Source organism: Trichosurus vulpecula, unplaced genomic scaffold (assembly GCF_011100635.1).
Source record: "Trichosurus vulpecula isolate mTriVul1 unplaced genomic scaffold, mTriVul1.pri scaffold_48_arrow_ctg1, whole genome shotgun sequence".
In the NCBI taxonomy this organism is placed as follows: domain Eukaryota; kingdom Metazoa; phylum Chordata; class Mammalia; order Diprotodontia; family Phalangeridae; genus Trichosurus; species Trichosurus vulpecula.
The window spans coordinates 42,134-55,038 of NW_023494531.1; the positions used below are offsets into that span (position 1 = coordinate 42,134).

The following is a 12,905-nucleotide window of genomic DNA, read 5'->3' on the forward strand; positions in this document are numbered from 1 at the left end:
ATTCTCCATAAATCTGTCAGGTAAATTTATGGCTCTCCTACTTTGATCACTTTTATGTTTTTTTAAAAGTCTTTACTTTTATGATATTGATGTTTTAGAATAAATTGTTCTGCTCCTGCATTCTCCCCCAATTCTTACTTCATCCATTCATATAATTCTTTGTCCCTCTTCATTTCTTATAGGCCAATAGTATTGTATCACACACATATACCACAATTCATTCAGTCATCCCTCAATTGATGGACATCCCTTTATTTTCCAGTTTTTTGCCAACACAAAAATAGCTGCTACAAATATTTTCTAAATGTACAGAGTTTTATAAATGTAAATGATTTCATACAAATATATAGCAACTTTTGCTATTTCTTTCTTCTATTGTGTTAAAGACCTAGACAGTGGTACAGCTAGATCAAAAGGCACACATTGTTTAGTAACTATTGGTTTATAATTCCACATTGCTTTTCAAAATTGTGCATCAATGTACCATTAAGGAAAAAAATACTTCTTTTTGTCATTATTGTTCATTGCTTAGTTGTGTCATATTCTTCGTGACCTTCTATCCTCCACTCTCTCTCAGTGTGTCCAAATGCATGTTCATTGTTTTCATGACACAGTCTATCCATCTCTTCTGTCTTCAATATTTCTCAATATCAGGATCTTTTCCAATGAGTCCCATCTTCTCTTTATGTGGCCAAAGTACTTAACATTCAGGTTCAGTATTTGACCTTCCAGGGAATTGTCTAAATTAATTTAAACATTGACTAGACCCCCTTGTTGTCCAAGGGACTGCTGAAACTATTCTCCAGTACCACAATTCAAAAATGTTGATTCTGCAGAGTTCAGCTTTCCTTATAGTCCAATTTTCACTACCATACATTGCCATTGGAAAAACCATAACTTTGACTAGCTTATATCTTTGCTTTTTTAGTCTGCTATCCAGATTTGCCATAATTTTCCTTCCAATGGGTAAACATCTTTTCAGGACTTCAGTCACTTGTCTACATGATTGTTGAGTACAAGAATAAAAATATAAAATCTGACACAGCTTCCATTTCTTCTCCCTTTATTTGTCAAGATCTTAGTTTTGCTTTTGTTTTTTATGTTAAGCTTTAAGCCAACTTTTACTCTCTCCTCTTTCTCCCCCATCAAGAGGCTTCTTAATTCCTCTTCACTTTCTGCCATCAGAGTGGTATCATCTGCAAATCTAAGACTGTTCATATTACTCCCATTAACTTTAATTCCAGCTTTTTATTTTACTATAAAGAAAAAACTTAGAGCCTTCCAAGTCAAAAAAAAATCAGTAAAACTGAATACTACTCTACTCTATATTTAAATCTAGCATGAAATGACCCTAAAATCTCAGAATTATTGTTTAGGATAGTAGAAATGCTACAAGGTGCCACTAAAATAGGCATATATTAAGCTTCTAACTAGAAACAAACCTATGTTTGTGCCAAACTAGTTAAATGTTGAGACATTAATCATCAAAACCTTCGTCATTAGTTGGTAAATCCTTTCTGGCCACAGTATATATTTTTAATAATATAGAGGACTATTATTTCTATTCAAAGAGGGAGTAAACACAGTAATGAAACCAGAGATTTTCCGAAGGAGGAGAAAAACTTTAAACAGAAACAAAAAATGTTTACAATTAAAGAACTTACTCGATCATAACAGAGAAGAGTAGAAAAATTAGGAGTTTTCTGTTGGTGCACTAACTCCACGAAATAAGAACAGTAAACAGCATCAATTGCTGAAAAAATGCACCGAGGAAATATACACAACTGTAGAAATTTTGTGATGGTCTCATTTTTGGTAGACTCTACAGAAAAAAAATACAAAAAATATTAATGTTCCGTTACTGATTTAAAAACAATGATTTTATTTTATACTTTCCATTCTCTTAATAATGAGGAAATATGATGGATAGAGAGACACAATGGAATGGAAGAAAAAAAATCTTTCTTAAATACATACCAGACATACAGTCAGGCACTGCTAAATACTTACGGTAAAAATACAAACACATGAGATAAGTTTCCACTTTCAGGGAACTTATATTTTAACTGAGAAAGACAATATACAAATACACAAAGTAGAGCTAGAAAATGTAATGGGGTGTCAAAATTAAGGACCTAAAGAAGAATTTCAGCTCAACTACTTCATTTATGAATAAAGAAACTCAGGATGAGAGAAAGACTTCCACTCTCCATCTGCTTTCCAGGAAATAAGATGCCCACAGGTTAAATTTTTCACTGCTAATCTCATCCCCATGCAACTAAGTCAAGTCTTTATTGACATAGAGATCTCCTTTCCCCTCCTTCAGAGAGGACTTTGTTTGGGGGGGCAGGGGCACCAGGGAAATTGGGGTTAACTGACTTGCCCAAGGTCACACAGTTTATACATGTGTCAAGTGTCTGAGGCCAAATTTGAACTCAGGTCCTCCTGACTCCAGGGCTGGTGCTCTACACACTGCGCCACCTAGCTGCCCCTTTAGAGAGGACTTTTAAGCTCACTCAACTCTGGATCTGGTGTCCCACCTGGTTTCAACTCCACAGAACAGGTATCCCCTGGTGTCTCTCCCACCCCCTTTTGTGCATGGTCTTTGCAGACGGAGGACAAGGAGAAGACCAAAGTGGAGATGATATTTTAGTTGGATCAGGAACTTATAAAATTCAAACTGGGAGCTCCGTAAACAAATCTTCACCAGGCCACACCAATTAAACTAACAGCCAGAGCTGTGAAACTTGTAGAAGCATTTAAGACAACAGAAGTTTAGGTTGGATATCCTCCCAAAAAAGTGTGCACAGCTGAGTACTAACATCAAATCAAAAGTCATAAAGAAAAAGCAAACAAAAGAAAGGACTCAATCATAAAGGCTCTTTTAGTTTGAGAGAAAAACAGATATAAGGACTTGGAAAAATCTACAAGCAAAATCTCAAAGAAAAATTCAGTTTGGATACAAGTCTAAGAAGAATTCCTCAAAGAGTTAAGGCAAGAACTAAAAAAGGGGCTAACATTCTCTAAGAACAGAAAGTCCAGAATATAAAAGGAAAATTTAAGAATGTCAAGGGAGGGAGTCTAGCAGTGCCAGATTTCAAACTACTACAAAGCTGTCCTCATTGAAACAATCTGTCTTCTGTAAGAAATAGAAAGATTATTCACTGTAACACATTAGAGCACAACAGAAAATAAGCACAGTAATTAAGTGCTTAATAAGCTTTCAGATACTTGTATCTTAAAAAGTTACTATTCAACAAAATGTGCGGAAATGGTATGGCAGAAACTAGACAAATACCAATATCTAACACCATATAACAAGAAAAAATAAAAAGTGGACACATTTTTAGACATAAATGTTGACATCATAAGTGAGCTAGTGGAGTATAGGGGAAATTACCTGTGAGATCTATGGACTGGGAAAGGTTTTGGGAAACAGACACTGAGAAGAGGTAAAGGGGATAATCTTGGTTACAAAAATTCAATGCAAAATCAATGCTTCTAAAAATGAGACGAAAACAGTAAAATGTCCTTTTAGATAAAGTTTCACTGATGAAGGTCTGATTTCTCAAATAGATAGATAACTGAATCAAGTAAGAGACATCTAATTTTAAAATGGCCAAGGGGGATGGATTTTGAGAGGAAGAAATAAAAGCTCTTAATCATCAAATAACCAACAAAGATCACAACTTTTCAAGAAAGGATTAGGAAGAATTTTAGGCATAACCTACACAGTATGAAGAGAATGGATCTTCCTTCAACCTAAGTGGCTTATGCTATAAATAAGTTCTAGAGGAAGAAAGCCAATTCTTAGCATAGCAAAATACTGAATATCTAAATTGCCAGGAAGGTTAAAATCTTTTACTTTAGGATAAAATTATATATGAAATACTAAAACAAACTTCTGAATAATGTTAACTGTTAATCCTATATCTAAGATAAAAAAGAACAAGATATGTATATTAATATTTTAGACACTGAACAATACAATAAATACAGGTAATACAATATGTAGCATAATTCAGAAATTAGCAGGATAACTGACGAGACCATGTGGACTTACTAGCTAAAAGCCAATTATCTTTTTCCAGTTTGAGTCTCTGTAGAACCCTCTGAACATGTTCCATCTGTTTTTTCTCTTCATCTAGAAGTTTGTCCTGGAGAGCAGTACAGCGTTCTTTTTCTTTTTTCTTTTTATTTAGAGGCTGACAAAGAAAAATTTGACAATCACATTATTTCTTTTTTTCTACTTTAAATTTAAATGAAATTTCTTACCATTATTCATCATAGTAAAAAAATATTTCTAGGTATCTTAACCTGGAATTTTAACATTAAAACTCTATCTTCACATGAATTATAAAAATGAACATAACATATATCAAAAATGAAACTTTAAAAATCATTCAATAATTATTTTTATTTCTTACAGAATTATAAATTAATATTTTAGTTATTCTAGTAATTAAAGACATACCATTTCCTGATTGTCATCAATTGCTTTCACCTGGACTTTAAGTTTATGGACTTCTCTTTCATAGCTGTTATGTGGTACTGCAAGGTCATACATTGTTAATGACCAGAATGTAGCATAGAACTGTGGACTGATATCATCCCACACTTTAGAAACATGCAGAGAGATTACTGCTTCATGGACAGGGGCCATCACTAATTCGCAGGATGCAATATATTTATGAACTTTGTGTTTTTTATTTCCCTTTTCAGCTTTTTTTAGTTCATCATACTTTGACTAGAGATAGGGAAAAAAGACAAAAAACAAAACCACTAAATATTTTGCATCAGTATATTTTCTTGGAAGGAATCAATCTATCAATCATTGATTCTACCAATCTCAAAATTAATTAAAACATTAATTAAAATTAAGACCATGCTTCTATTTAAAATTCAATACTGAAATATGGATGAATGAATGAATCTATGAGCCATGCACTAGGCAGAGTGTGACAGTCCCTCAGACTGTAAGCTTCAGAGTAGATGGAAAAAGCCAAGGTCCTAACAGTTCAGCAAGATGAGTAGCATCTTTGGATCAAAAGATCATAAGAGAGTCTGTGGGGCACAGAGATATAGCAGATGATAAGACCTGGAGGATCTCAGTGGCAAGGTGTAGCTGTCTTCCATCTCACATCAAAAGAATAAAGTTGTCAATAAGCATACATGGCTGATGGATAGAGAAGAGAGGGAACACCAGGGAGGAGTATAGCGGTATAGCATGATGGTGGCAGGTACAGTTCCTGCCTGGCATTGCAGGATAGTTTCAGTCAGGAAAGAAGCAAGGGAGAAAGTTATGGAAATTAAAATTAAGATTTTTAATAAAGATCCTATACACTGAAAAAGTAATGTGACAGATTTGAATTCTTGAGCTTTCTAAAATATTAAAGTCTTATCAGTAGGAAAATTCAAGACTCTAAACTTATAATCATTTTTAATTATGTTAGTAGCAATTTAATAAATATAAAAATTACAGACAACTTGAAACAGCTTATTCAATGTAAATGAAAATACCCATTTACTTACTGAAATATGGTGTGCATACATTGGTCGAGACAGGAAAAACGCTGCATCATGAGGTGTATGATATTCATTACAAAGCACATCAATTGATGGCACTAGTTTAATGTAATCCTCTGTACTCAGATTAGATGCCAAAAAACCACCAAACTGTACCAGGGTATCGTGACACTAAAGTGAAAAGAAAAACAGAAATAAGAAATAGAGTAAGATATATTTATATCTGAAAACAGAAACCAAGATGGCAGTTTAGGTGTAGCAACCTAGCTCAACTCTCCCAACATTCCCCTCCAAATAACTTTAAAATAACACCTCAAATCAAACCAAATTTTGGAGTGGCAAAGTCAACAAAAAAGCGTAAGAAGAAAATTTAAGAGATTAGCAAGTCTTTGACACATACAATGGCGGCAATAACAGAGGTCTCAACAACCGGTCAGAAAAAGATGAAGTTCCACAGCAGAAAAAATGCCAGGGCCATGAGGATTACTAGTGCTTTTTGGTTGCATGGGAACAGGAGTCTTTCCTGGTTAAAGATCACAGCATAGACCAGGAAAGCAGTGACCACACCTCTCCTGCATCACCTTTATGCACGGTAAACTTGGGTCATGCACTGAAAACTGGCTCTGAAAGTGGCACAAAAGAACCCTCAAACTTTGTTCAGTGCCTCCCCACAGAGGGAGCAGTAAGCAGAGGCCAACTTTAAAGTTTGAAGTCAAGAAATAGGCTGGAAAAAATGAGCAAACGACAAAAAAAAAAACTTGACTATATAAATCTACCACAGTTCCAGGGAAGACCAAGACACAAACTCAGAAGACAACAATATGAAAACAGCTACCAAAAAAGCCTCAAAGGAAAATGCTCATTGGACCCAAGCCCAATTACAATTTCTGGAATAGTTAAAAAAGAGATAATTAGTGGTAAAGGGAAATTCAGGGAAAAAAATAAGTGATGGAAGAAAAGTATGTAAAAAAAATTTAACAGCTTAGTAAAGAGGCACCAAAAAAAAAGTAAACAATACCTTAAAAAAATGGCCTAATGGTAAAAGAAGCACAAAAATTCATCAAAGAAAAGAACTACTTCAAAAGCAGAACTGGCCAAATGGGAGAAGCAAGGGTAGGTAGAACAAGTACAAAAGCTCACTGAAGGAAATAATTCCTTACAAGTTATAACTAGGCAACTGGAAGCTAATGACTCTATGAAACATCAAAAAACTAAGTCAGAAGAATGAAAAAATAGAAGAAAATACGAACTGTCTCATCAGAAAAGCATCTGACTTGGAAAATAGATCAAGAAAGATCATTTAAGAATTAAAGAGCCTAGCTACGATATTCCAAAAAATTCTCAAGGAAAACTGCCCTGATATCTTAGATCAGCATGTAAAACGCACATTGGAGGAATCCATCCACCAAGAAAAGATCCCAAAAATGAAAACTCAGGAATATTACAGTCAAATTCTGGAGCTCTCAGGTCGAAGAGAAAATATTTCAAGCAGCCAGAAAGAAACAATTCAAATGTCATGAAGCCACAGTCAGAATTACACAAGACTTAGTGGCTTCCATGTTAAAGCAGGAGAAGGCACAAAATATGATAGTCTGAAAGGAAAAGAAGTTAGGATTACAACCAAAATTAACCTACCCAGCAAAATGGAGTGTAATCCTTCGGGGGGAAACAAAGAATATTTAACGACAGAGAGGGATTTGCAAGCATTATTGATGAAAAAACCAGAACTGAATAGAAAATCTGACATTCAAACACAAGACTCAAGCATAAAAGGTAAACATAAAACAGTAAACAAAAGGGACTCAAAGGAGTTAAAGCATTTACTTTCCCATACACGAAGATGATACATATAACTCCTAAAAACTTTATCATCAGGACAGTTAGAAGTTCTAGCATAAGTGTGAATCAATGTTGGAATGCTCTCCAAAAAAATGAAGGAGATGGGAAGAGGGATGTACTAGGTTAAGGAAGAAGATAGAGGTAGGATATTTTGGAGGTAGAAGGAGAGGTAGAATGGGAAATTTTTATTACATAAAAGAGAGTAAGATTTTGCAATGGAAGGAAAATGGGAGGGAAGGTAAGAGGTAGCAATCATGATCTGAAAGAAAAACAAATAATGGATCGTATACTTTGCTAAGAGGCAAACTACATTTTGCTGAAAGGTACAATACACAATAAACAGCAAAAATTTTTACAGCCAGTTTCTTTTATAAAAGCCTCATTTGGGGGACGGAGCCAAGATAGCAGCTGGAAAACAGGGACTAGCATGAGCTCCCTGCCGAGTCCCTCCAAAAACCTATAAAAAATGACTCTGAACCAATTCTAGAATTGCAGAACCCACAAAATAGCAGAGGAAAGCCCAGGACAGCCTGGATGGTCTCTGGGTGAGGTCTATCCCTCACGGAGCTGGGAGCAGAGCCCAGCGTGAGCGGTGCGAACCAACCAGACCAGGAGTCGGGCAGAGCATGCCCTAGCGCCCTGAATCAGTGAGCTGCAGCAGTTACCAGACTTCTCAACCCACAAACACCAAAGACAACAGAGAAGGTTAGTGGGAAAAGCTGCTGGGGACAAAGTGAAAGAAGGAGTTTGTGGTTTGGCCACCGCCCCTGGGGCAGCAGAGGTGGGGCAGCTACAGAACTACAGCTGCAGTTGCTTCTGGCCCTGGGCCCACCTGGTGGGAGGAATTAAGTGGCAGATCAGAGGAGGAATGAAGAGCCTGCTGAAGATCTAAGTCCAGTCCTGGTTGGGGGTTCTTGGGGAAGGAGGAGTGCTGGTGTGGCAGAGCTGGTGCATCCCCCCAAGCTTGGAACATAGTTCTTTTAACTCTACAAGCAGTCATACCCCACTGAAAAACTCTAGGGTCAAGTTAGTTGGCTGGGAGTATGGCCAGGCAGTGAAAATGCACCCAGATTCAGTCTCAGACTTTGGAATCTTTCTTTGGTGACAAAGAACACCAAAACATACAGCCTGAAGAAGTCAACAAAATCAAAGCGCCTACAACAAAAGCCTCCAAGAAAAACATGAACTGGTCTCAGGCCATGGAAGAGCTCAAAAAGGATTTGGAAAAGCAAGTTAGAGAAGTAGAGGAAAAATTGGGAAGAGAAATAAGAAGGATGCAAGAAAACCATGAAAAACAAGTCAATGACTTGCTAAAGGAGACCCAAAAAAATACTGAAAAATATACTCAAGAAAACAACACCTTAAAAAATAGACTAACTCAAATGGTAAAAGAGCTCCAAAAAGCCAATGAGGAGAAGAATGCCTTGAAAGGCAGAATTAGCCAAATGGAAAAGGAGGTCCAAAAGACCACTGAAGAAAATACTACTTTAAAAATTAGATTGGAGCAAGTGGAAGCTAGTGACTTTATGAGAAATCAAGATATTATAAAACAGAACCAAAGGAATGAAAAAATGGAAGACAATGTGAAATATCTCACTGGAAAAACCACTGACCTGGAAAATAGATTCAGGAGAGATAATTTAAAAATTATTGCACTACCTGAAAGCCATGATCAAAAAAAGAGCCTAGATATCATCTTTCAAGAAATTATCAAGGAGAACTGCCCTGATATTCTAGAGCCACAGGGTAAAACAGAAATTGAAAGAATCCGCCGATCACCTCCTCAAATAGATCCCAAAAAGAAATCTCCTAGGAATATCGTCACCAAATTCCAGAGCTCCCAGATCAAGCAGAAAATATTGCAAGCATCCAGAAAGAAACAAATTGAGTATTGGGGAAACACAATCAGAATAACCCAAGATCTGGCAGCTTCTACATTAAGAGACTGAAGGCCTTGGAATACAATATTCCGGAGGTCAATGGAGCTGGGATTAAAACCAAGAATCACCTACCCAGCAAAACTGAGTATCATGCTCCAAGGCAAAATATGGACTTTCAATAAAACAGAGGACTTTCAAGCTTTCTCAGTGAAAAGACCAACTAAGACTGGAGTATTATTTCTGACCTTGCAAATCAACACTTCTGAGCCAAGGGAAATTGTTCTCAATCTCATGATGCCCCCTGTTCTGTTAATTCTTTACTCTGCACTCCCCAAATGAAAGCCCACCAAGACAGCTTTATTAACAGACTTGCACCTGTTATTTTGCTCAGAGAAAATGCACCTCAGTCTACCTTTGTTGTATTTCACTCACTACACCTGAACCATATGTTGTTATTTAAAAAGCTAGTAGAATTGTTTGCCTGTTCTATATATTTGTAACAGGTTTTGTTTTTCTTGCCTTCTCAATGGGTGAAGATATTAAATATATAAATATATGTCAATATTCTGAACATATTTACTCAAAGCTAAGTCAAACTAAAAATTTTGGCTAATATAAATACAATTTTCAAAATACCTGATCATACAACTTTCCCACAAGCTTCAAATGTTTCTCTCCTCCTTCCTGGAATATTACCCCATTCCTCTGCTGAGCCATAAGAATGCACAGAGGAAGGGCAAGACCATGATCCAGAAGTGCATCCTTTAACCTCTGAGAGGATTTTTTTGTGTTTCTAATCTGTCCAAAGTAGCCACCCTATAAAGGTGAAAAAAGGTAATCAGACTATAGATTCAGCAAATAAACAAAATAAACATTTATTAAGTAAAATAAAAATTCATAAGCTATGATTTAGAAACTGTCATAGATACATACATGTATAATCTTATCCAAAAAAAGATACTACATAATAGCAAGTCCTTGAAAAAAAAGAACACTAAATACAATCCTTTTTGAATAGCAATGCAAAATATCAGTGAAAATAATGTTTGTGGCTGAATCCCTCTTTACTCTTTCTAGTTTCCCAAATGACTTTTGGCAGATCACTATCATACAAACCCCAGGTATTCTTACTCTTAATTACAAATATAAAAATTTTAAAACTTACATTTGTTTTAGCAATTATCGTCTCACTTTATACTGGGGAGGGGGGAAGAAAAGGAGAAGGAATAAAAGATAAAAGGGATAAAAGAAACAGCCACTCATTAAAGGAAAAAAATCATGCTCACCTCAGCTTTTAGCTGTTCTCCACCAGTCATAGCCTCTAATTGTTCCACTGTCATTTCTTCTGTAATTTCTATTCCTGCCATTTTTTGTACTACCTCTTTCAATATAAGTAGGTCAAAGCTACTCACAAGTTAGAAGGAAACTATGTTAATAATATAGACTCAAACAGAGAAATGACAGCACGTATTATTTTAATATTAGAAAAGCATCCAGGCATAGAGGAAATTTTGGTTTCTGGCTCTGAAATTTACTAATATTTAACTGGATTCAAGTTACAGAAAAGTGAATCATTTATTTCTTGCTGAAGTCAGACCTAGTCCATTTATACATACTATTCAGTTTGGTATTTAAGTCAAGAGAAACTAGACTAGGTCTTTGGGTTAAAAAAAAGGTTAATAAAATGCAGCAGGAAACACTATCTTTCTACAATTACTGTTTCTACTACATACCAGAAAACTTTTCTATTTCTAATCAGTTTAGGTTCTACTTTCCTGGAATTCTTGAATTCCTAATTCATCCACAGGTTGACATGATATTTTACAGTAGAAAACATACTGATTATTCAATTTTTCACTGCTAATATGTAATGTCAAATCTATTCAGGACATGCCCCACTTCTAAACAAATTTTTATATAATACTGAAACAAAACAAGAAGCCGTGAAAGAAATTACCATAATTAATAAACATGCATAATTCATGTAACTGTTCAGAACTATTAATTATAGAAATTATATCCAAAATATAAGTAATACAAGTTAAGTAATACTAACAGCAATATTCTTATTATTTTCTGGGAACTTCTTCAAAGAAAGATAAAAACCTAATTATGTAGGCCCCAAAGGTTGTTTCTTTCTTAAATATTCCTTGCCATCAAACAGCTTAAATTACTGTAATGAAATACAAGGTGTTTTGATGCTTTATAGAATATTAAGTGAAAAAGGAAAGTCTTCTTGTGGAAAGTGGCTGTTGTTCAGTTAATGTCAGCCAACTCTTCATTACCTAATTTGATATTTTCCTTGCAAAGAAATTGGAGCCATTTCCTTCTCTAAGTCATTATCCTGATGAGGAAAGTGAGGCAAACAGTTATGTGATGTCATGCAGCTAGTAAGTGTCCAAGGTCAGATCTGAACTTGGCAGGTTGAGTCTTGATGACTCCAGGGCTGGAACTCTACGGACCGTGTTATCTATCATCTTATATTTTTAAGCAGTTTGGTGAGGAAAGAATATTCCAACCATGAAGGACAGAATTTGTAAAAGCATGGAAACAGAAGAATACTAAATTTGTGGATAGTTAGTTAGATGGTACTCAATGCAAGTGTAATGAAGGAAATAAAAGGTGAAAAGGTAGGAAGCTAAGCTGTAAGGAAAATGAATTATTATTTTATCATAGACAAAACAGAAGGACGGTTGGTTGAGGAATGACATGGTTAAACTTTCATTTCAGAAATATTAATTTAGCAGCTACATGATCTATAAATTCGAGAGAAAAAGCACTGAAATTACAAAGAGTCCATTATCATACTCCAGATGAGTCCTGATAAAGGGCTAAACTAGGATAGCAGTCCTTTTAAGTGGAAAGTCTAAAGGGGATGTGGAAGTAGAATTGAGATCTGACACCTAGATATCAGAAAGAGTATCATGGGAAAAAAGCATAATCAAGGATGGGCCAAAGTTACAAATGACGAAACAAGAAAACATGATGGAGCTCCTAACTGGAAATGGAAAGTATAAAGTGGAAAATTAGGAGGGGCATTCTACTAGGGCAAACAGTTCAGTAAGAGCAATTGATTTGAGGCACTGACTACTTGCAAGAGTTCCCCTCTTATAGTATTCAGCTTATATGAGATAAAAAAAAATGACATTATGCAAACTTCTGAGGTATCCAAGAGAAGGAAGAAAGGGAAGTCCCCAGTTTCTGAAATACCACAAATCAGAGGGAAGGAATGCAATTTAGTGTGCTGAAGAAGAGAGGAAAGGACTCAGCCTTAGGTTCTATTATAATTACTGTCTTTTCTAGAATGTATAAAAAGAGAGGGCATGAGATCCATGAGGTAAATAGGAAGGGGAACAAATGAAAACCTGGTGTACAATGTCAAAAGCAGCATAAGAAAGTCCCACCTAGCACATTACATTATGAATAACGTATACATGGATTGTAGTCACATATTAATGAAATCACAGATCCAGAGAAATAGCAACAGAAAATACCAAAAAATTAATGAAAAAAATTCCTCCTTTTTTTGGAGCAGGGAAAGCAGGGCAATTGTGGTCAAGTGACTTGCCCAAGGTCACACTGCTAGTAAGTATGTCCAGTATCTGAGGCCAGATTTAAACTCAGGTCCTCCTGATTCCACAGCCAATGCTCTACTCACTA

General features: G+C 35.6%; 1 protein-coding gene across 1 annotated transcript in view; it reads right to left on the reverse strand.

Annotated features, from left to right (window-relative positions):
- The window catches only part of LOC118833356 (THO complex subunit 2-like), a 68,650-nt gene that overhangs the window by 19,872 nt on the left and 35,873 nt on the right, over positions 1 to 12,905 (reverse strand). Inside the window, exons 19-24 of the mRNA XM_036740716.1 lie at positions 10,532 to 10,649; positions 9,882 to 10,061; positions 5,533 to 5,697; positions 4,475 to 4,747; positions 4,064 to 4,205; positions 1,665 to 1,822 (exon numbers count right to left, since the gene is read on the reverse strand). Coding sequence (XP_036596611.1) covers positions 1,665 to 1,822; positions 4,064 to 4,205; positions 4,475 to 4,747; positions 5,533 to 5,697; positions 9,882 to 10,061; positions 10,532 to 10,649 — 1,036 coding nt within the window. The remainder of the gene's footprint in view (positions 1 to 1,664; positions 1,823 to 4,063; positions 4,206 to 4,474; positions 4,748 to 5,532; positions 5,698 to 9,881; positions 10,062 to 10,531; positions 10,650 to 12,905) is intronic.